General features: G+C 48.9%; 6 protein-coding genes across 6 annotated transcripts; 3 read left to right on the forward strand and 3 right to left on the reverse strand.

Moving 5' to 3' along the window:
* Positions 1-645: 645 nt before the first annotated feature.
* N0V89_004900 (uncharacterized protein) lies at positions 646-1,788 on the forward strand (the record flags this gene model as incomplete). Its single annotated transcript, XM_056213681.1, has 1 exon — positions 646-1,788. The coding sequence occupies one exon, from the start codon at positions 646-648 to the stop codon at positions 1,786-1,788; it is 1,143 nt and encodes a 380-aa protein (XP_056070948.1).
* A 3,329-nt stretch (positions 1,789-5,117) lies between these two features.
* Positions 5,118-6,137, forward strand: N0V89_004901 (uncharacterized protein; the record flags this gene model as incomplete). Its single annotated transcript, XM_056213682.1, has 1 exon — positions 5,118-6,137. The coding sequence occupies one exon, from the start codon at positions 5,118-5,120 to the stop codon at positions 6,135-6,137; it is 1,020 nt and encodes a 339-aa protein (XP_056070949.1).
* Positions 6,138-7,815: 1,678 nt separating this feature from the next.
* N0V89_004902 (uncharacterized protein) lies at positions 7,816-8,461 on the reverse strand (the record flags this gene model as incomplete). Its single annotated transcript, XM_056213683.1, has 2 exons — positions 7,816-8,357; positions 8,410-8,461. 2 exons carry the CDS (start codon positions 8,459-8,461, stop codon positions 7,816-7,818), a joined length of 594 nt encoding a protein of 197 aa, XP_056070950.1.
* Positions 8,462-8,485: 24 nt separating this feature from the next.
* Positions 8,486-10,131, reverse strand: N0V89_004903 (uncharacterized protein; the record flags this gene model as incomplete). Its single annotated transcript, XM_056213684.1, has 5 exons — positions 8,486-8,688; positions 8,745-8,750; positions 8,880-9,123; positions 9,175-9,434; positions 9,483-10,131. 5 exons carry the CDS (start codon positions 10,129-10,131, stop codon positions 8,486-8,488), a joined length of 1,362 nt encoding a protein of 453 aa, XP_056070951.1.
* Positions 10,132-15,765: 5,634 nt separating this feature from the next.
* On the reverse strand, positions 15,766-16,715 carry N0V89_004904 (uncharacterized protein; the record flags this gene model as incomplete). The annotated part of the gene is made up of 2 exons (XM_056213685.1): positions 15,766-16,643; positions 16,712-16,715. The coding sequence occupies 2 exons, from the start codon at positions 16,713-16,715 to the stop codon at positions 15,766-15,768; spliced, it is 882 nt and encodes a 293-aa protein (XP_056070952.1).
* A 4,502-nt stretch (positions 16,716-21,217) lies between these two features.
* Positions 21,218-23,405, forward strand: N0V89_004905 (uncharacterized protein; the record flags this gene model as incomplete). The annotated part of the gene is made up of 2 exons (XM_056213686.1): positions 21,218-21,221; positions 21,568-23,405. 2 exons carry the CDS (start codon positions 21,218-21,220, stop codon positions 23,403-23,405), a joined length of 1,842 nt encoding a protein of 613 aa, XP_056070953.1.
* Positions 23,406-23,683: the final 278 nt, after the last annotated feature.

Consider the following 23,683-nt stretch of genomic DNA (forward strand, 5'->3'; position numbering starts at 1 on the left):
GCACTACAGCTTCGAGAAGTCCCTTTCCTAGGCGAACTCATAAACACTGTATCCGGCAACTTCCACAACCAGGACGGGTTTGAAGCGCTCTCAACAACATTCGAGAGCTTCGTTGGAAATTGGATGTATAGCGCAGTCATGCAGATGACAATGAATGCATCGGAGCCTGCCTGGAGCATGGATGGATGGAGCTTCGTGCCCGTATTATTACCAGACAAGAACGTTGAAGGCCAGCATAAGGTGAGCTCAAATGGAACAACAATGTCTCCACCAGCGAGGATTTTCAAACTCAATACATCAGCCATACGAGCAAGACTCGTGTGTTCACCGCTTGGATTAGATCTGGAAGAAAGATTTTGGCTGTCCAAAGAGAATTTGACGGACCAAGAGTCGTGGAACCAAACTACGATCCCTGACGGTTGGACTTACGGTTACTCGATCACATGCCGAGATTACCTGTCTGATTCTAATCCCAATTCACCCCTGTCCGTCATTAATTTTCACCCCAATGTCTCAGACACGGATTCCTGCAGTCCCATCGATTTATATGCGACTCCGCTTTCCGGAAACACTCAACTGATTTGCTGTGCTGGGAGTTCAGATATACTACCAGGTACCGGCTCAGTTGGGAACTGGTCACCTTTGATGAATGACACTTTAGAAGCCGATGGAACGAAGAACTTCACTGTGAAGTGGATCCACGGGTCAGCTCCGGAAAATATCACCACCGTCCCAGGAGGCTCTTCCAAGCTGCTATGGCCTCAGCCTCCAAAGCTAGCGATGCTAGAGTGTGAACCGGTTATCGAGTCTGCTGAGGCAAGCGTTAGCATAGAGCAGTCCAAGAATCGGGTTCAAGACTACGTGATCAGGAGCGACCCATCGCGCTACGCCCCGGCATGGGCTGACAACTTCGTCAACAGACCATTACCTTTGGACGGGGATCCGGGCAACGTCACGTTCAGCTTTGGCCATCTCTTTATGAAGGCTCTATTGCACGCTGCGCAGCTTGAGAACTTACAGGGCTGTTACTCTCCGCCACAAAAACAAGATTGCGACGAGAGTCTCGACGACCGGACTTACAATATTAAGAGTTCTGGCCTTAATCTCGACTTCATGGCTTATTCGATGTTGGCACTGGCTGGTAACAATCCCGAATCTTTACTGAATTATAGCATACTCGAAGCAACCGCTCAAAAGACGTTCACCGTGTTTTTTCAGCATTTTGCAAGCAATAATGTCTCGCTCAACGACACTGGCAACCTGGTTTTCCAAAAGCCGGACGAAGACCTCCCTGCAGATTTAGGACCTGGCTACAATAGTGCTTCAAGCGGGGGCGACGACAATTATACTTTTGTGAGCCAGTTGAAAGCAACGCCAATGGCGGAACCCACGACCACCTTGACGATGTCGGAGCCTATCGAGATGTTACGCATGTCTCCGATAGCCACTTGGATGAGCGTTGCTATTCTTGCATGGCTGGTTGTGACTAGTATCCTGCTTCTTGTCTGCAAAGATCGATATTTCTCCCCGCTCCTGCGAAGCGTAGACACCGTGGCGGATGTGGGAATCTTGATTGCAGGCAGCGATGCTTATCTTGAACTGGCCCGGAATAAAGGTGCCTCTTGTCTACGCGCTGACAAGCATTTTCGAACTCGACTAGGATGGTTCAGAACAAGGTCTGGTAACATTAGGTGGGGGCTTGAAATTGCGGATAGTAATGCTGTGGAGTTCTTAACAGATGTAGAGGTTAAGGCACTTACTCTAGAGAGGAAAGATAGGGGCAGCTAGCTAATATAGGGTCTTAATACTCTCTCTAGATTATGACCAAACTCGAGTGGCAGACAATCTCCTTAAGACGCTTGACACACGTGTATGTATCTTAACGTAGTGATTGGTTCCGACAGGGCTTTTCTGATCAGGCTTCTTGCTGAGAGAGGCAGGAATAGCCATGATCTCAAATCTAGAGAATGGAGAAGGGAGAGTGCTCAATAGGAATGCCAATTTACTCGCAATTCGAAGATATGGACTGATTGACTGACCCTGATCTTAATTACCCGCGCGAGCGAAGAAACGTGTGGATGCCTCGATGACTTTCAGACATGGAGGAAAGGAGACAAGATAACCCAATGCATCGGGCGGGAAGAACTCAATTTTCGCCGTTGCCGACGTCTTTGCGACCGGCTATAGCGAGAGTGAAGCCCGTAAAGGGACAACAATCTGGTTGGTCTACGACGCTTGGCTACATTCGGGTGCTGAAGAACGTCTAGGCAACGCCAGGACGAGTAGCCGAGGATGTGGCTTGCGTGGAGAGGCCAGCCTATCTCGATTGAATGGTGCACTCATGGTGCACTCAATTTCTTCGAAGCATTGTTGTCCTACCAAAAGTGCTTGTGTAGCACTGAAACTTGATGAAGTCTGCTGAAAAAGGCTGGGTGACAACAGAACGCGTTCCATTCTACGGTGCTTTGGATGAGAAACTTGAGTCGGTCAATGTTGACGCCTGGCTGTTGCCATCAATATCTGGTGCATGTGCTGCGAGAGGACGGCGCACAGGTGCGGAGGGAATGCTTCCCTCAGAATTCGCTTCCATTGGCGAGAACCTGCCAATTCGCAGGAGACTTGACGACGGAGTTCGTTGCAATTAGACACCATGTCAGGCTTTGCGGGAAAGGGATGCCTTTACCGGGTGTTGTGCTCGTTGGTAGAAGTAGCTTTTATAATTATCAAAGGCGTAGGTGTGGGCGTGAAGCCGATGATGCCCACACAGAAAAAAGTGTCTGCCTACATTAAACTCAAGTCATCACTTACACCCCTATCCTAAGCTATGAACTGCTTTAAGGTGATAGCTTCCTTGTTCGCGATATCTGCGCAGAACTCTCCCGGAACTTGGGGATGGAATTTGTTGCAGTTCGCGACGATGCCGGACTGGGGAGGCCTTAGTGTGACGACTCGTTGAGTATTGCTCGGGATGGCTATGGGAGGAGCGTTTGTTGTTGAAGGAGTGGGTGCGCCCGTGAGTTTAGCAAAGGCTTCAACGCAGTGGGATTGCAAGGTATTGAAATTGTTGCAGTTTACATCTACAAGAGGGTTCTAAAGTGATTTGGTGATTTGAGTAGTCCAGAAAAGCTATAGTCGCAACATAGCCCTCGTGGAGAATCTTCGAATGTTGCACCAGGTCTTCCGGGCATCGCCTTGCAGTCTGTGTCTGAGACAATGTCGAACCAGAAATTACAATGGGCTGCCGCAGACGGGTCCGCAAAGTATGCAGGGCGCTCATCTGGCCGGGCAAGAGCTGGTGAAGCAAAGACCTGATGAGAGAAGCCGCAAACAATGCATGTTCAAGAGGTGTACACGATGGGAGACTATTGTATTCTCAGAGCGAAGAGAGATGCAAACCGATCAATCATTGATTATAGCACGATCGGGATTGAAATCACTCAAAGATTGGCAAAAGCATCATCAACGCCAGAAATGGCACTTTCGCAGACGCGACAGGATTTGGATGCGTTTGCGGTGCCAATAGTGGGCACTCACCTTCATGGTAGGCCATACAAAGCCTATTCAGACCGATACGCGTCATAGCGGAGTCTGAGATATTTTGTCTCTCGTTTGCCAACGCGATATAATCCGTTTCTATGGTGGCTTAGGCATATTTTAAGTTACTAAGATTAACCATAACTACATTTTCCTATGTAGCAACGTTACCACTACCTAAAGTATGGCGGTTGGCCTTAGTTACGGCTTTGGCAAGAAGATTCACTCGAAGTGCATGACCGATAGCGTTGCCAATTCGTTCGTGGGTCATGCGACTTGAACAGCTAGTTTCCTGGTTTTGTGGCTGGTGCCCCATCTAGCAACGGATACCGCCGCTCTAGCCTTAAGCTTGAAAGACCTTCGTATCGCGGTGAAATCGGCTGAAAAGGCTGAATTGTATCCTGCTGTTGGAAAGTCGCTGTCGATACGACCCCTCCTGGGCAGTAGTCGATCAACGGCCCTCGCGCCAAGGTGGGGAAAACCCTTTGGAGAAAAGGTTGTGTATTAAGCTGATGTACTCCAGAACCTTGATCGCTTTGGCTCCATGTTAACAGTGGTTCGATGCTGTATCATAGAGAATGGTGGCTGGCCAGGAAGAACGCGCAGCAAGGCTTTTCTACCATCTTGCAACCATGCGCATTGCTATCGTTTGCTCCCATATTCGATTGCCCACTTTTCGCTTTCACTGTTCTCTCCGCCTTCGCTAGTAGGCCGTCTCATGGTAACAATAAAATATCTGGTTGGGCCGCAAGAACTCCACCTTTGTGCGCGAGTCCGCTAAAAGACACGTGTGCAAAGGATCTCTGGCTGTGGATGATCTATTGTGTCTGTTGTCCACACCCTCGATCACTTCGAGATTCTTGTTATTCCCTCACTTCTCCTGTCTTTGCGGTTCACAGGGTATGTCATTCCACGTAATCCCAAACTTTATCTGCATGGGCCTTCAACATTGCGTGCACGCGCCTATCATAACCGTTTGTTGATGTGAATGTGGAACAAAAACTCTGGTGGCCACGGCACCTCGGCAGCCCCCGAGCGAATAAGAATGGCGATGCACCCTCCTTTGCGCTAGGCGGACATGGGGGCCACCGCAATCCCGGAGCCTGGCGCAGACACCTGCAGCTAAGCGACGCCCATCACACGCACGGACTTGCCAGTCCATATATGATTGACTGGTGGGAACCCGGGGAACTCAACCCGTCTTCCTGGAGCTCGAAGGATCATAGTTCGCACATTTGGTTCCGAGGCTCATACAAACCTTCAAGAGCCTCTGCGACGAAACAGCTGCCGTATGCCAATATAGGCTTCGAGGATTTGCTTTTGTGCATGCCACCACATTCGCTGATCGGTCAGTGTCACGGATCGCAGACGAATGTTGAATCTCGGGTGCGTCTCAATCATGCCATGCACAGGGGCATTGCAAACGATATCATCGTGTTGGACGCGGTATTGCTCGCTCCCGCACTTTTTGGTGAGAACTCCCCTCCAATGTTTTGTTTGCAGTGCATATCATCTAACGTTCCGAAGGATTCACGTAATTCCTCTCCTTGTCTTACAGCTCGACGTGGTCTCCGCAACCGGCCATGGTCAAAGAGGAGGATGTGGGCATTGTCGGCGGCGTGAACGTCGGCCTGCCAATTTTGATGACCATGGGGGCGTTCCTGACCATTGCGTTGTACAATGTCATCGAAATCACCTTCCTCATCTTCTCCGTCTTCAAACAATGGAGGGGGGTATACTTCTGGAGCTGCGTTATTGCCAATTTTGGTATCGTTCCTCACGCTATTGGATTCATCCTCAAGTTCTTCCAGGTCACCAGCCTGGACCTGCTGTCAAGCGCAATAGTCGGTGTTGGCTGGGCGTGTATGGTGATAGGACAATCAGTCGTGCTGTATTCTCGGCTACATCTGGTCGTCCAGGACAGGAAAACGACGCGCTGGGTCTTGTACATGATCGTGGTCAATGGGGTCGTTCTCGGCTTGCCCCTAATCACCCTAGCATTGGGCACAAACTCCAAACAATCCGCTCGCTTCTTACCCGGCTTCATGATATACGACAAAATACAGATCGTCGTCATCTCTGTCCAAGAAGCCATTATCTCTATCATATACATCTACGGCACAGTACGTCTGCTTGGGACTGGCGGCGACGGTAGGCGAAGGTCTCTAAAGAACCTCTTTACACACCTTATCTTCGTCAACGTCATGGTTCTGGTCTTCGATATTACACTTCTTGCTGTCCAATTCTCCGGCCATTATGAGGTCCAGACGACATACAAGACGGCTGTGTACAGTGTGAAGCTGAAGCTGGAATTCTCCGTCCTAAACCGCCTGGTTCGCTTCGTCAAACACAACGACGTCATGAGCAATCGAGCAACCATCGGTAGCAATGCCTTCTCTCTTCGCGCTCGGACAGGAAGCAGGAAGGCTCGACTGAGCAGTGACCCTCGCAGCCCGGGAAACTTCGTGAAGATCGACGAGGTTAGCTCGAAGGACGAGAACAGCAAATGTACGAATGTGACGACATCTCAAGTATGTATCGATGAGTCGGAGACGGTGGGCGTCGAGCTCGATATATATGAGCTCAACCCTAATAGGACTTGAAATTTTTCTTCAAACAGAAAATAGAATATAGGCTCGTGTACGAAACTAGCGAACCGGGTTCGGATTCGGGTCACTATTATGAAACGATGTACCGTTCACTCCAATCGCGGTTTTGTTCTCGAACACACCTTGAACGTGTTCGCACTCTCCAAGCCTGACCACATTATCATGTTCAAGAGACCCTCTTTGAAGTGTACACTGTGAAAAGAGCTGCGACCACGGAGGTCTTTTAGGGGACGTAGATCTGTGCTACCTTACAGTATAAATACCATGTAGGCATATGCTACTTAACGAAAGCGCATGTAGTGAATGTCTACTTTAGACACTGCGATTGTCAGCTCACTTTGCCTCGGGCCGATTTACATGGCCCAGTGTCAGGGGCTGAAAGTCGAGAGTGGGATTCGCTATTCGCAAGGATACGACCGGGGTCTGAAGCGATATTACGAATTTGCATGCGCAACAGACCCACATCCTTCTCATTCGTGCGCAATGTTCCAACGTTGTTTTTTCGCCCTGTGAGTCTTACCGAGAATTATTCCTTCCACCGTAACAGTCGCCGTCGTTCTTTACGCATTAGCTGTAGGTACCACTGCTCAATCTCGCATTTGTAATGGCACGGCAGCCAATGCCACGTATGTCCATGTTAGTAAGTGACTTACTTACTTTCACATTCAGTCAAAGCGATGGCATCTGCCTATCGTCAACAACGACCGTGCAACCCAGGAGTTCCGCGCTAATTACCGGCAGTAGTCGGCGGAGGGACTGCGGGTCTTGCCATTGCGTCCCGGCCGGCAGCCTGTGCTTCTGTTACCGTTCTTGGGTCTGGCAGTATTAATGAACAAGACAATGGCCCATTTAGTGATTCCGTACTACGGTCTGGTCATGCCGGTCCTGGGAACCACTTCAACCCCTAAAGTTTCAGCTGCAGAGCGCCTCATCCACTATGCGCAACGAAAGAATCTTGGAGGCAGCTCGGACCTCAACACGATGGCGTATCATCGAGGAACCACAGGGTCCTTCCTACCAAGGTTGGGCTGACTTAATCGGCGATCAGAGCTACACGTTTGATTGACTCGTGCCGTACTTGAAGCGAACATCTAACCTCATTCCTCCTAACCTGGAGAAACACAAAGCTCCCAATGTCACTGTGCTGTAAGATGCCGGCGCTTTCGACAATCTGCTGCGAGGGCCACTCCAGGTATCTAGGGCAAACTGGGTAGATCCGACTCAGAGCTGGATCGCTCATGCTTTACAAGCTACTAGGCAACAGCTCAGCCTGAGTAGGCTCAGCAGCGGAACGGTCGAGGGAGGAGTGTGGGACCATACGAGTATTGACCCTAAAGAAGCAACAAGGAACACGGGAAATAGTAGACTTAAAGAGGCAAACAAAAGGGCCGGCGCGACCTCAGTATATACTTACAGGCAGACGGGTAGAGAATCTTGACTCGAGTTGGCTAAAGGCTGTTATTTATTGGGGTTCTTCGGAGCAACAGCAGAATGGCAAAAGAACTCGAAGCGACGCCACGAAGCATGGTAACATTTCACTAAGTTTACTGGCACTAGATTGGTTCGTGTATGCAGAAATCAAGGACCAAGATAAATGGCGCAGCGGTCGCCAGTGAACAGACCCGTATCTACTTGTCGAGCGATACTAAGCTGTGAAGCCACCTAAACACTTCTATTTGACACTCATGACAGCCTCGATGTGATCCATCTCAAGCGATGTCTTCTCGCTCGCGGCTAAGAGTCTGGCTGTTTTGACGATGTTTTTGATTTGTCGCCCATTGAGATCCTTGTTTGCGAGCTGCTGCAAATCTTCGTCCCGAACGTTGCTCGCATACTTCGACTCTATGCTTTTCGGTCGCACAAATGTTCTCCAAACATGCAGTCTCGAATCGAAATCAAGCTTCGGAAACTGAATAGTCAGATGGATACGGGATTCGAATGCTGGGTCAAATGCGTCGACACGATTAGTGGTTAGGAACATGACGCCTTGGTAATATTCTAGCAGGCGCAAGAAGACGGATACAAGCTTATTGCGCTGGATGGACTTGCTGGAACGCTGCTCAAGGAAGACGTCGCAATCATCTAGGAGTAGGACGGCTCCCCATTTGGTGGATATTTCGAGTACGCGGCGCAAACTGCGCTCCACTTCGTCGGCTGACTCGCCTAGCTCGCCTGCGCCTATTGAGTACAGTGGGCTACGCATATCCTCTGCAACTGCGATGACGGTCAATACGAGATGCATTACATCGAAATAGGTGCGACTTACCTGACTCCGCTGTAAGGGTCTTGCCTGTTCCAGGCTCGCCACTAAGAAGCATTATGATACCTTGCCCTATTTTCTGTCAGTCCTCACTCTTCCGGAGACGCCGAAACGAAGGATCGTACTGACCCTTTCCTTTCATTACGTCGTCGAATTCATCCATCGAATTCAATTGCATGTGGACAAAACCTCTGATCAGTCGTTTGTAATCGTGAGGGAGTACTAGGCGGTCGAAAGCCTCTTCGTTCCACAAGATCTCCGCAATATTGTCGACATAGAGTGATACTATCGGTCTCTGTCAGATCATCTACGTATATTGCAGTCTGGACTTTGTCGCTTACCCCACTCTTTTGATGTTAGGCAAAAGCCGCGAACCATTGAAGTACAGAATACGTAATGCTCTTCACGTAGGGTAGTAGTCGAGGTACCTTTGTGATTTTAGCTCGAACGAAGTCTCTCCCGTCTGACTGGCTTACTGTTGGCTTGAGAGCGCGCCCTGTCTTCCCGGCGTCTCGCTTGCTGCATGGCGTATCTCATGGCCTGATACGCAGGTGGTGCATTTGTATCATCAAAGTCATTGTCATCTATATCGAATATAGATCCAATAGATGATTGTAGTCTCCCAAAATTCGACTTGTCCAGTGCTTGTAGAGATTTCTCAGAGCCTCCGTTGTAACGACTGTACATGGCATCATCCACTATGACGCGTCCGTATTGGAGCTACAGTATCAATTAACCAGATGAAATCATCCCGAGACAAGATAGACGTACCGTGGTTCTCCGTGAGCGGCCCCAAGAAATGTTTGCCAAAGTATAAACTCCAGCATATGCTTTGTAATGGCATCCATTCAAGCTCTCGAACTTCTTCCCCCGCTCAATGAGCTGAGCCCGGATAAGGTCGATATCAGGTTTCATGTATGCGGGAAGTACGGTCAAATCCACAATCCTCATGACATCTGCGAATTCGCCAATGGTAAGGGTCGTGCAATTGTACCCGAAGTTCACGCCATCTAAATCAACGAATTGACAAGCTAGTCGAAAAAGCTTTGTCCCGTCGCCAAGTGGTACATAATGTGAACTTGTTAGGCGATATAGACGGTGTTTCCCATCAACGAGGGAATATATCTCCATTCCGGGTTCGAAGATCGCCCAAAGGTAATTGAAGTTGATAACATTGTTGAGTAGGAGATCTCCCACTTCTTCGATGTGAGGTTTAATCTCAACGGACAGAATGTCGAAGAGGAGTTTGAAGTGTGCACTTTGGGTCTCCTCATGTTGTGAAAGCTTTGACGCTTGGCATAACTCCTGCCACCTGTAGAAGAATTCTCGGAAAGGAGCCGAAAACGTGAGATTCTTCAAGCTTGTCTTGATCCCTGGATAATTATGAAAGACGGGGCCCAATGCAGTCTTGATGAGTGGACTCTGCACTTTGATGGAATAAAGTTTGAGTCCTGATGATCCGTCATCTTCTTGGATTTTGTCGCGCTTTACAATTAGTGCAAACTTGGCCGAAGCGTCTGTATCACTTGGATTAATTCCAATATCACAGACAGTCCACTCTTCGCGGGGATCAGATCTGTAAAGATCCTTGCTGTCCAATAGCATACCAGGTCCAACGAGAGGCCCTGTTGCTTCCGAGTGTATTGACTCATTGTCATCTCCTGAGTGCTTTGTTGTGGTCGGCACTGAATCCGGAGGCGTCGGACGATCGCCGCTTGGGTAGGTCATGTGGGGAGGTTGCCTGATTGGCCTGGTCATGCATCGAATACACAGAGTAGCGCGATACAGATGCTGCGGCTGGATGGCAAACTATATAGGTACATAATCGGAATTTATAGGCTCTCGGATTGGAGCATCTGATACGACGTGAGCAGCCCCATTGCGCGGTGCAATGTGGAAGTGGTAACGTGTCTGACCGTTCATCCTTGATTTCCCATGCACTTTTTGGTAGCATGGAATGAGGCTGAGTGTGCCGGTCAACTCACCGGTTGCCGTGTAACGTCGTTTACAAGGCTGACGGATCTTATAGGTCTACGACCTCTAATGGCGTCGATCTGTTAGATTGACCGTAAGATAACCTGCACGGTTATGTTACGATACCCCACCTTAATGCATATTGTGATCAGATGCGTGATTTTTGGCCCCTTCGCACTGACCGCACCATACAGACTGTGGACTTTAAGTCCTCACCGGTCTCTGAGCCACGTTGTACCAACACGGATCCGCCACTCTTGAGGTAGGACATCATAGCACATACATATTGCTCGGACGTACGAATCATACACTTTAGTATATTTCTTATCCTTTGGTCGAATATTTTGCGCCACAATTGCCCAGGACAAACCATAATTGACCACACGAGATGTTGAGAGGGTGGCACTAGAGCACCATATACTGGGCTTGCATGTGAGACCGACGAGATCTTGAAACATCGAGTGGTATGTGCTCACGCAGTGCGCTGGAGCCACAACCTACGATCAAGCTCAGCGATGAACTACACTGGAATCTTCCAAAGGACCTGAGGACGATAAAGAAAAGAACACCGTCCGAAGCGCGTGGTTCCATCGGCCAATGTTAAAGCTGTGAGCTGCAGATCCCTGTCCCTTCGAGCTACATGTGCGAATCGCATCTATCGTTCCTCGCGGACACGGAGATCGAGAAAGATGCTTAATGAAGTACTCCAATCCCTGTGCACATATATGTGGGTGCACCTGCAGTTATTGCCAAAATATGCCCCTGTTCCCTAATCAGGGTGCGATTAACATCTCAAGATTCGCCGGATTGATCAGCGGAGGACGCTAGCCTTTCACAGATCCCCTATCCAGTACTTCGGGAAGATAGCAGCACACGCGATGTTCGTGCCAGCAAGTCGACCATCGATCGTGTTGTAGACTTTGCGATATAGAATGGATTTGGCTTGTTTTGGATCGATTAGGTAAGCAGACAATTGGAGTTGAGATCAGGGTGACAGCCTAATGAAGCATCGGTAATGTAGCGAACAGGACAAGCCATCGGAGAGAGAATTGGCTATTCAAGGAATGGATTCGGTCTACCTTGAAGCTCACACTTCGATCGCGTTGATGCAATCCCACCTCCAACAGAAGCATCTCAACGCTCTGCTCCTCATATATGAGGTAAGCCACGGCCATGTGCGCAGGAAGTTGCGCGGAGGTCGAGCATTTCTAGGCTGTCGAACACTGAACTTCAACGACCTTAGCGACGCAATCTCTATCATTGTCAACGACAAGTGGAACACGCGAGCTTGGGTACTCCAAGTAGGTTACTCAATAACATGAACTTAGTGCTGTTACTATAAACCTGGAATTACCGAAAGCCTTCGTGCTGAGCGGTAGTATGAACATGCTGTTCCCGCGTTTGAAAGAAGCCAAGGTTACCGGATGGACACTGATCTGTCACGAGACGTCACTCTCGGAGATGGCTATCTGACTCGACACCATTGTCCACCCTCTCCCAGTGTAGAAATTACCTTCCGCATAGCCATTTCAAGAATACCTGGCGAGGCAGGTGGTTCGAGCACTGGGGGACGGCACCGGAAAGAGTTTGAAACCTAGACCAACCGCAGATTTCACGAACACTATTCTGCGCCATTTACGCAGGGCCGTCAGACAGGTGTTGCGTTACTTCGTAAGCGTACCACTCGGTTGGCGGCAAAGGTCCCATTTAGGAAAGATCCGTCTGTAGCTTATGCAGGTAAGTGTTACATCCGTGTGACTAACCTTCATTAACAACGCATCACCTGGTACTTGCATAAAGTATGCAAGGCGGTCGAACATCGTCGATTCTGTGTATGAATTATCGCAAAGCCTCTTGGGTCCTTGTTTCCCAACTTCTTGCATAAATCCCAGCACTTTATGTCAATCTGCAGTATGGTCGATTCGAATTGGGAAGCCGGCGGAGAGCCGTCATTCACAAAGATCATATTCCCCGACGTGTACCCGGCCATTTACCCCAGCAATGCCATTGTACCGACTGGCTTCTCATTCTGTGTCATAGGTGCATCGCGAGGCATCGGAGCCGGTCCAGCTCCGCTGTTACGATGACTTTAGCGTCTCTTAGTGGCGTAGAATGAGCCGGGTGAACAAATGACGAGCGGTTGGCCCCAGAAAAAAGGCTTTCGTTGCCCCACTGAATACGTTTGCCTCTGTCGCTTGGCTGGCGAAGAGAGTTTCTGCTTGCACGTTCGTTTCCTGTTGTTGGTGCTGTCGCCGTTACTGTCGCCGTTATTGCCATTGCAGATACTCGTAATCACGAGGGGCGCGTAATTGTCTTTTCAGTGTTAGATAGAAGAGACCCACTTACAACGGAGTTCAATTACCTTGCTCCTTCGCCAGCTTCTGCACTAGCCGTTGTGACTGATCTCTTGTAGTTTCTGGAGGATTGTCACCGCCGGTCCCTTGCATTGACAGCTCGATGTACTCCCTTGCCATCACGTAACTTGAATGGTCCAGGGCTAAGAGCTTTCGCGCAATCGTATATTAATCTATACATAAAAACCTTTGGTGCGAACTCACTTCAGGCTAAATACAATCTTCTGTCTATTAGCTATAGATTCTAAGACCTAGGGAAACTAAGATTCTCTATAAATATAAATGTCTAGAAATAATACGCTAAATAAGTTACTTATTAGGGTACTTGCGAATGCATTGCTAAGTAAATAGCTAGGTACGACTAAGCTCTTTTAGGGAGGTAGTGGAGTCACATCTTGCATTTTGCTGGTTGAAACACAAATCTTTGCTCAAGTGGATGTCGCAACCCAGGGTTATTGTAGCCGGAGCAACTGTCATGCATCTCCATAGCTAACGAACAATACAGTTGGCGATGTCAATGGTGTTAGTGAAGGTTCGCAACGCTGAAGTCCACCAGCCTGAGATGCGGGTCCATCAACCGGGTGCAAGCTGATAGCATCCTTCATACCCTCTGTGTCGCAATGGTCCCTGTTCAAGAGATCCGCAACACGAAAACGATCAGGTTCTCGTATACCCAAATTGGCTGTGGACCAGTAACCATCCTCGTCGTTCTTGGCATCTGATTCGGATTCACCGTCACCGGCGACGATCACATCCTCTACGCAATGTCAGAATAGCTGCGAAACATCCTCATAAGGCTTGTGGCTTACCTGGACTGCTACCCTCGAAAGGCACTGGTTGAGTTGAACTCTTCCCACTTGGAGCTACTTCAAACATCCGCCAATGTATCATCGTATTGAACGGTCTATACAGTGATGTAGAAGGCGTCACTGCTTTTTCCCCAAACGGCAGAAGATCTGCGTCTGCCACGTGATGCGGGCGAAATACAACGGATTTCAAGGAGTCTAGTGACATACGAGATTACAATAGCAATATTCTTGCTTACTGAGCTGGATCCGTTTTAATCATTTGCCTTGGCACAGGTCAGTTCATATGATACAGGATATAAGGTCTTCGTGATCTCCAACAATCTCAAAACATAGAAATTTATTGCTCACAGGAGCCCAGCATGTCTCGTCACATTCTTGTATTTGGTGGTACTGGTAGGTTTCCTTCTCACGCCCAGCCCAAAGTTCTGGATGCGGCTTTAGCTGATGCTGATCCACGGTAGGACCCGCTGGTGTTGACTTCTGTCTCGCGGCGCTCCGAGCGGATCATTCTCTGTCTTTATACGTGCGGAATCCGTCAAAACTACCTTCAGAAATCACGAGTAGAGCGAATGTCTATACTGGACAATTGACCGACTCCCTGGCTGTTGAGAAAGCTATTGCTGGTGGTGCAAAAACTTGTGTATCTTTTCTCGGACCCGTTCCGAGTAACAAGAAGAAAGGGTCAACGGTATGCTCTCGACCAAGCGATCACCCTCAAAACATGTTATTGATCTTGCACAGCCTATTGCCGCCGGTTACAAGATTATTCTTCCATTGCTCCAGAAGCATAGATACACACGCGCTCTGTTCTTGAGCACTCCGTCTTTTCCCGACCCACAAGATCGACCCTCCATCATCTGGTCCATGTTACTCAAGGGCATCTATTACTTCTCGTACCCTGGGTATGCCGATATCAATGCTATGACAGCACAAATGGTCAAACTTCCAAGCGAATTGAACTGGACTGTGTTCAGAGTGCCAATACTGAAGGATGGTGCAGCAAAACCAGTCAAAGCAGGGTATCTGGGCGATGTTGGATACCAAATTCAAAGGCAGGGTTTAGCGATGTGGTTGCTGACCGAGATGGTTGAGGAAAAATGGATTGGAAAAGCTCCTGTGGTTACTGATGCATGATGCGAGAAGTTGTTGCAACTTCGGATGCGATAGACTCCATAGTCAAATACAGGGCGCACTATCATCAACCTTTGACCATCGTACAGCTTTCCCGTGAACAATGCCACAAGACAACGATAAGTGCCCATCTAGGCTGCTGAAGTCAAAACGCCGCATGAGACGAGGCAATTAAGGGAATAGCGAGAGGAACGCCTCTAGATGATACTGCGGAACCTTTCTGACGCAGAAAGTGCGGCCATAGAACGATTGCAAACTTGGTAGCGTGTGTTTATCCATAGTGTCGCGCCACCCAAGATCGAACAGTCGGAAGCTGTTGGGCCAATACCACTCGGTTAGGTCTCATATTCCTGTTGCCTGCCTTGATCGCAAGAGTCTGTCCCAAACAGCCTCAGTGGATAGACCTTGCTTTCGACTTGCTTACAGCTTTCTTGCAGCCCACGACGCGAAATTGCACAATTCCTGTATTGAGCGATGAGTTAAGCTCGGCTGATTAATTGCCCCAGGGATGAGGACAGCAGCGAGTACGAGGGTCGGAACGAATACGAGCACGAGAAAGAGAACGAATACGAATACGATGTCAGATGGATAAGCAACGGTGCCTGCTAGAAAGTTCTAGATGTCTATAGTAGCAATATTTTACAGTATAATTCACAGCCCTAGTGATTTCACCAGCTCTCTGGCAGCTGAAAGAGCAAGATTGCCAGGAGCGGCCTCCTTCTCACTTAACCGGCGCCGTGGAATAAGGATATACCTAGTTAGTGACGATATGAGTAAGACGATCCTCTGTGAAACCTACTATGGGTGCGTGGCTAGTCTGCCATGCACGCTCTGCCGCATTAGGGTAGATCGGATCGATCTCGAATAGCCCAGAGTAAGCTAAGGCAATACAAGATGGGTTGAGGCAGCTCGCCCGGGACAAACATTACCGAAGAGGTACATAAGCAGAACAGGTGAGCCGTACATAGAAATGCACTTTTGCCATCACAAAAACACAGTAGCAGACTACTTCTTACACCAATTAAATGATCAAGACAACAAGCTGCTGCTTTCTGGGTATCTGCAAAACAGCCGGAGGCCATAGATACATGGAACTACACTTTGACATGTGATTGACTCCACTCTGTAATCCAGGTCCATCTATCGCTCTTGTTGTTGAGCATATATGAGATCTCATCTACCAGATGATGCCCAGACCATCTCATGCCATCCAGCTGACCTAAGAGAACACTCCATAGCATAAGGATGACCAGGGCGAGATCATCTTTACGCCTTAGAGCGTTCAAATATTCGGACTGCAGTGTCGTAATCCACGGCTCTGTCAACCTGGCTTCCTGTGCCCTTTCCAACTCGTCGATGGTGTGATCAAAGACAATGCGCGTTTCTCCAGTATTGTCCTTTGCATTCAAAAGTCTTAGCCCTTCCAAGGGTAGGCGTGGCATCATGGAACTGGTCCTAGTGTGTTTGTTGAACATGCCCGTCAAATGATCTTGTTTGATCCATTCCTGGCTCACTTCGATCATAGACTTGATTTCAGTCATAAAAGTTGTTGATATCAGCGCTTCCTCCACAGTCGAGTGGGCTTTTCCGTTGCACTCGTGCCGGATGAGAGGTGATAATATGGTGCATACCATAACCATACAGGCTGTAAGGTAGATTGCATCGCAATTGCTTTCTGAGATCGTGCCGAATGCACTCCGTAGCCCAGCTACAGACTTAGCCTCGTATTGAGCAGCGGTACTGACATACTCATCAACCACGACGATTCCTTCTGACTTTCGCGCAATGTGCAAAGAGGTCAGTGCAAAGACCGCCTCCATCAAGTAGTCGTGTCGCAATGCCTCTTGAGTGATATGGTCTAGTGTGATGTCGTCGGTCTCGATCCTTCTGATAAAACTGTTGCGCGTATCTCTCGACCAATAGTACATGAGCTTCAGTTCGCGAAGTCTCGTTGCTTCACCTAGCGGTGGCTCTGGTTGCGTTTCGGTTCCAGTGGGAAGCAAACATGAGCTCGATGCAGTTTCCGGCCTCGAGACGAACTCATGCTCTGGATCGAGCTCGGTTGAAGGCCCTATCGAGGCTCCGGTATTCCTGGGTGAATGCTCGCTTGTCGCCCTTCGCTGGAGGTATGAACATTCATCTCCGCGACCCGTGCAAATGAGACAACGCGGGTATTTCTCGTCGCATTTGACACGGCGTCGCCTGCATTGGTCGCACCCGAACCGTGACTTTGTGTGTGCACGTCTAATTGGCATTGTGATTTGAAGGGTGCAGTACAATAGTCCAGTGGAACGAACCGAGAGCCAACTTTCTCACGACGTCCGTGCGACCATCCCTGGATACGCCGGACCTCCCCAACGAACTGACCGGTACGCAGTAATGAAGCTGCAGAGCGGAATGCAAATGTTATTATCGCAAAAAATCTGAATAGAGTGCTTTTTAGACCGATACGACCAGATTTGCTTACATACCGTTTTACCATAGGTCAATCGCTTTCATGAACGTGAACTCAATTACTAATCAGGCTGGTAGGAGCAGGCGTCGTTGCTTAGCAGTCATGCTCAACAAGAAGTAGATTGCAACTGCAGCACAACCCACAAGGTAGAGAGTTCTGCTTGGGATGCGATGTTGCTATCATTTTCGATAGATGAACGAGGTTGTAGATGAAGGCACGAAATTTACAGAAGGGCCGAGGAGGGTCCGAGGAGGCAGCGCATTGTGGTATTGTCAAGTTATCAAGAACATAACGGCAAAGACATTGCATACACGGAAACTGAAGAAGATCAGGAATTTATCTCGAGAGTGTCAGTGACTACTTACCACATCACGTAGGTTTACCCACTGCGAATTCTGCCACTATAAATACAATATAGGCCATTAGCATCGTACCTCCTATCCACCGACAGAATTTTGCACCACACCAGACCGTCGCAGTAAACACAGTTGTTGAAACCCACAGCACTCCTAGTTCAAGGGCGCCAATGTTACCCTGTCGGAAGATTCCCTTGGTGTCAAGCATGACAATCCCTGAGCAAAGTGTGAGCAGGAAGATATTGCTACCAGCTGTATTGGCAACAAGAACCCCGGCGTATCCTCGGTGACCACTCATCACAGCGATAAACTTTTCAGGCAGTGTAGTGGCGATTGCAAGAATTACCACACCAAATAACACGTCCGAGCTCTTAAACTCGTCGACAATGGTAGAGGCAGCATGAGAGAGCACATAACCTGCAAGGCAGATAGCGAGAAAACCGAGTAGAAGTCTTGATGTATGATATAGTAGGGCTCGGTGCTTCCTGCGATTTTGAGAGGGCGGTTGCGTCATAGAGCTGATGGGATTGAAGGTCGGAGACGTCCGTCCGTTGAAGTCGATGTAGGGGGATTCAATGATGTTATGGTCGTCTGCTTCAGCATCGTGTGTCCTATCCACGACAACATCATCGTCATATCCATCGTTGCTCTCATTATCGCTAGTGCCATTGCTGTCGCCATCGCTGTCGGAACCTTCCGGGGCAGTCAGATTTCCTCTGCTGATCGCCCACCCTACGGATGCAACATATATAGCGAAGAATGCGATTAACAAAGTGCCGTGAACTAGCCATACAGACTTTGCTGGGAGATATAGCATTGGCGTCGTAAAGGTGGTTAGAGCAAGCAAGACGAGCGAATACACCCGTGAGCTTTGGTCAAAGTGGACAGGTTCATCCTTGTTGTGAAACAAGAGGCCTAAAGAAAATGCACCTAGGATATTTGAGATGGCGGATCCAACAATATTACCGATGGCCAGAGATGCGCGATTGCGTGCAAGAGACGCGACAACGACGGCGAGCTATGACGCAGGAAGTTAGCAAGATAGACGACACGTGTGGTCCGCAGTTGGTAACGAACCTCTTCCCACTCTCCTCCTGCAGTAACGAGGCCAATGATGGTTTCAGATATGCCTGTGCGATGGGCGACAATGGTAGTGTGGTCAACAAACTTGTCTGCGCCGAATTCTAACAGGAAAAGGGCGGTAATGAAGACAGCAATGTTGAATGCGACGGCATCAGCATCCACCATGATAAATCCACAGATTGCGAAGAAGATAACGTGATAAGACAGAAGATGAAACGTTTGGCGAGGTGGAGAGATACTGTGTCGTGAGAGTTTCTTCCGTCGAAAACGTCCGTGCTTCAAACTTCGCTTCCAACGCGGGGTAGCTGGATTGCATCATCAGTCCCTGCTTCAAACATATAACTTAGGTACCAAACATCCACATCCTTCTTAGACTGAACTACCCGTACACCAGATATATGATACCGTCTCGCGTTGGTCGCAGAACCGTCAGACCAAATGTTACCTCTCTTTTACGTGACCAAGCTGAACATCCAAAGAATATATACATAAGCGAGCATACATTGTGTCCTATGGGTTTCCATCAGAAGATATTCTTGCTTTTTTATTGTCACAATCGTCTTTACCATCGAGAAAAACCACAAAATGGAGCTTTCATCGTTTTCTGATGATGGAGATTCCTGTTGATCCTTGTACTTGATTCACATGTTCACTGTTTCCTCATCTTCTACACCAAAAAGAACCCTCATTGGGTCTGAGTATTCCATGAACCCTACGCCTGGTTCGCAAAGACCGTATCCCAACAGTCTTTGGGCCTGTGGTTTCAGGGCCCTTGCTCTCTCGAGCGGTACCACAAGAAACTGATTCTCAGCAGGTCGCAACGTCGGTTTGCAGAGAAATATGCCAACGGTTTCTCTGTAATCGTCCCTAGCAAGAGCAGTATCGTCAGCGATGTGAAGTAATGAGTTTCGGGGATTGCAATGACATACTTAGTCACGTTCGCTCCTCCTCCATGGTAAACGTTGCCAAGAAACATGAAGGCGTCACCAGGCTCTAACTCCACAGGAACGGTTTCTTCATCCAAAGGCCGTCTATTTCGGTCCCATAGATGCGACCCGGGGATTGCAACAGTCGCCCCATTCTCCTTGGTCGTCTTCGTCAAGGCAGTTACGCAGCCGATCATGACGGGAAGCTCCTTGTCATGGGGATGATAGTCACTTGTTGCGTTTGTCAGTCGGTCGTGGCGTTACGAATGAACAAAGGCATACTTATCATCCCGATGTAAGACCTGTTGTTTGCCTCCAGGATTGATACGAAAGCCTACCGTAGAGGATATGATTGGTTTTCCGCTCACTGTTTTCTTCTTATCACCACGCCAAAAAGAATATGTTGAGGATACCAAAGCATTAGCGACGTCGATAAAAAGCGGCGCGCATGCAAGCTTGACGCATGCATCTGAATAAGCGAACAATCCGGATGCACGCTGAGTCGTGCTGGGGAAAAAGCCGTACTGATCGGGTCTGTCCCCATCGAAATGAGGCCCAAGGTCACTTCGGATTCTTTCGGCATGAGAAGGGGTGATGAGCTTCTCAACAATCACGCCGCCATCCCGCTCGACGATGTCGATCAATTGCTGTGAAGTGGTCGAAGCACTTGAGGCATCAACACGAGTGATGAAAGGTTTTGTTGTGCTCTCGCTTGCCATGCTTGAGTGTACTGAGAAATGGACTCGTCACATCAAGTCGGTCAAAGCAGCTTGGGTATTTATAGCTTAACGTCGGGCTCGCGATACTAGTCAATGATCTTGATCTGCATTCAGCATGAGGAAGAGCATGAGTGTTTCTCTCCCGAGTTACTCTATGCAGACTAGCGCATAATACAATGAGGTGTAAGAGTCGGCCAATGGGAAAGCCGCGCTCGGGATTCTTAGAGACCGAAATTCGAAAAGCCCCTCACAAAAGCCTGCACACCAGGGTGCACCCACAACATGGCCCTGCGCAACGTAAGATACATGCGCAAAATCGGGGCAGGGTCGCATATTTTTACCTTGTGCAGGAGCGAGCTAAATCCGACCGTTCTCTCTGACATCGGCGGAACCGAAGACGGATTTCGATGTAGGCCAACGTGTTGCGAAGTCGTCGCCTGTCACTCATCATCCAGCCAGGCTAATGAAAATCCAGCTTGGGCCTAGTGCACAAGAGAGCATCATAACCACTCTTCATTCTACACCCCGCCTGGATAATGTGATGACGATACGCAAGGCCTGAGGCGGATACGTGAACTCGGCGAGGAACAACACTCAAAAGGGCATACGTGTCGATGGTGTGAGAACTACACCATCTACTGCTCGGTCTGGTGCACAGGCGATGAGGAATACTACGATATCAAGAACGTCACGGGTCAATTAGAGAGTTATTCTAATGAGGATGACGAGAGAACGATGGAAAGCCAAACAGATATCAGACTTCAGAACGTCTCGTGATGTGTGTTGTTGATCAGCTCGATGCACTAATGATAATATTGAAGAGCTGTAAAGGTAGGAACTCAGTCGAGCCGAGAAGCATGTTGCAGCCAAAGAACGGGATAAATCCGTTAATGGATGCATTAGGGCAAGATCACGATACCTTTACTAACGAGCAACCCAAGGTTGATTTGATGAATGTACGTTAAGGATGTATTCGTGGGGGTGAGGGGCAGCAGGATGCGAACGAGATGGGTGCATGGGAGTACCGTGTGAATTAAGCGAGCGCTAGATTCGCAAGCCATCAACTTTTATGCATCAGGGTGACCCTCATGTATTGACATAGCCTCGTTTATAGAACGCTTATCATGATCTTTTGGCCCCCAACCTCAATGAGGAAGGCCGCAGGAATTGTGTAGCTTACCGCCCCGGAAACGCCGATTTACCCTTGTAGCCACCTAACCAGACTTGATAGGCGAAACCATACTACTGGCTTATCTCGTTGGACATGACGTTGACGATTTGGCCTGCGAGTTATAGTCTGAAATTACATGGGTTTAAGATCTCCCGACGTTCACCATCTATGCTCTAACAATGACAGGCGACAACATTTCCGCTGGCGCAGAGGACTACGACTTCATCCTGGTCGGGGCTGGGTCAGCCTCATGCTTGATCGCGTCTCGTCTCTCACAACAGCTGCCCGACCACCGGATCCTTGTTCTGGAAGCTGGAGAACATTATCGCAATGATCCCAAAGTTCAAACGCCCGGCCTATCGCCGACGCTTCAGTCGGATCCTGCTTATGATTGGGGTTACTCTACCGCGCCGGAGCCAGGCTTGAATGATAAGAGGGTGAAGCATCCGAGAGGAAAGTTGGTTGGCGGTACTAGTGCGATTAACAGTCACAGCGTGGTGTTTCCTAACTACGAGTGGCATGATCGCCTGGCGGGGGAGCTTCTATCAGAGTCAGGGAGAGCAGATTGGAGCTCCCAAGGCATGCAGGATTGCTACAGCCGGTGGCAGGCTGGAAGCTCTGGACCGAGAGTGAACGATGATGTTGGTTTTCTCGATCGTGTGCAAACATCGTACCCGCCTACTATGGATGTTCTCCAATTGCAGTGGATAAAAGCATTCGAGGAGCTTGGCCACGCGACAAGTACTACAGGTTTTGCCGAGAGCTCTGCTGGAGCAGTCACTGTTACCAATGCGATCGATTCTTCAAAAGGCGAGCGAAGTCATGCAGGTACAGCATTTCTGGAGCCCGCATTGAAACGAGGCAATGTAACATTGAGGACTGGCGTAAAGGTCGATAAGATTGCATTTGATGAAACGTTGACTGCTGATGGAAAGCTCAATGCAAAAGGGATTCGCTACACATACCACGGGGAAGAGCATTTGATCAGTGCTCGCGATGTCATTCTCTGCGCAGGCGTGTTTGAATCTCCCTTCATTTTGGAACGGTCGGGTATAGGATCCAGAAAGGTCCTCGCAGCCGCGAATGTACCAGTCCTGTACGAGCTTCCGGGAGTTGGTGAGAATTTGCAGGATCATCTCAACTGCGGCTTGTCATGCGAGACTCAAGACGATATCCTTACGCGCGACGAAGGATTATGGGATTCCGAAATGAAGAAGGCTGCATCGTTGGAGTATGAACGAAGCCGCACTGGTCGACTAGCGGAAGGACCAGCATACAGTTTTGCTTTTACACCACTGCAGATGCTGGAAACACCGTCAGAGACGCAGCAACTCACTGAAATAGTAAAAGATTCGGTGGAAGGAGAGACCAATCCGAGTTTACGAGCCCAGTATTCCGTCATTCAAAAAACAATTGAAAGCCCTAGTGAAGCGACCGCCACCACATTCCTGGTTCGCTCGCAGCGTCACCGAGACACTGAGTCTCTTCCCAAAGGCACACCGCCTTTCGTCAATGGGAACTTTGTAACTGTTATTGCCATGTTGGCTCATCCTTTCTCGCGTGGAAGCTGTCACATATCCTCTGATCCTTCGCATCAGCCAGAGATCAAGTTCAACTACCTTTCTCATCCCCTTGATACGGAGATATTGGCTCGCCACTTGCTTCTCATTGAGAGACTCTTCCAGAAGCCTACCTTCACTGCCATGACAAAGCCGCAAGGAAAACGATTACCTCGAACTTTTCCTTTCCCAGTTTCATCGCTCGAAGATGCGAAGAAAATACTCCCAACCAACGCAGCAACGAACTACCATCCATCCAGCACATGTTCAATGATGAGAGAAGATCTGGGTGGCGTAGTTGATGATGGACTGAGAGTATACGGAACGAAAAATGTGAGGGTTTGCGATGCCAGTGTTTTGCCAATCATACCGCGAGGGAACATTTTGACGGCTGTCTACGCTTTCGCCGAAAAGGCGGCCGAAATGATTTGCAGGGAAGTGAAGTCTAGTGTCCGGTTAGATTAAGGCATATAGGTTTTAGTATAACCTAAGGATTAGGTTAGAATGGTTTCTCGGTATGAGGATCGTTGTCAACTACCGTGAACGCTCCAATGACAGCCTTGCCAACTGTCATGTTAAGTGTTACTTTTTCAGATACTATCACTGCAATACCGAGGTCTTTCAAGCTCACAGCTGGGGCACATTACCCTGCGGTATTTCTTGTAGTATGTTGCAGTCATATCCCCGAGTTTCCTTTTCTCTGCTCGTCTATACGGCTCTCAAGAGGCAATCCACATTCCTGG

Source organism: Didymosphaeria variabile, assembly GCF_027946475.1.
Source record: "Didymosphaeria variabile strain IMI 356815 chromosome Unknown scaffold_4, whole genome shotgun sequence".
Taxonomy (NCBI): Eukaryota; Fungi; Ascomycota; class Dothideomycetes; order Pleosporales; family Didymosphaeriaceae; genus Didymosphaeria; species Didymosphaeria variabile.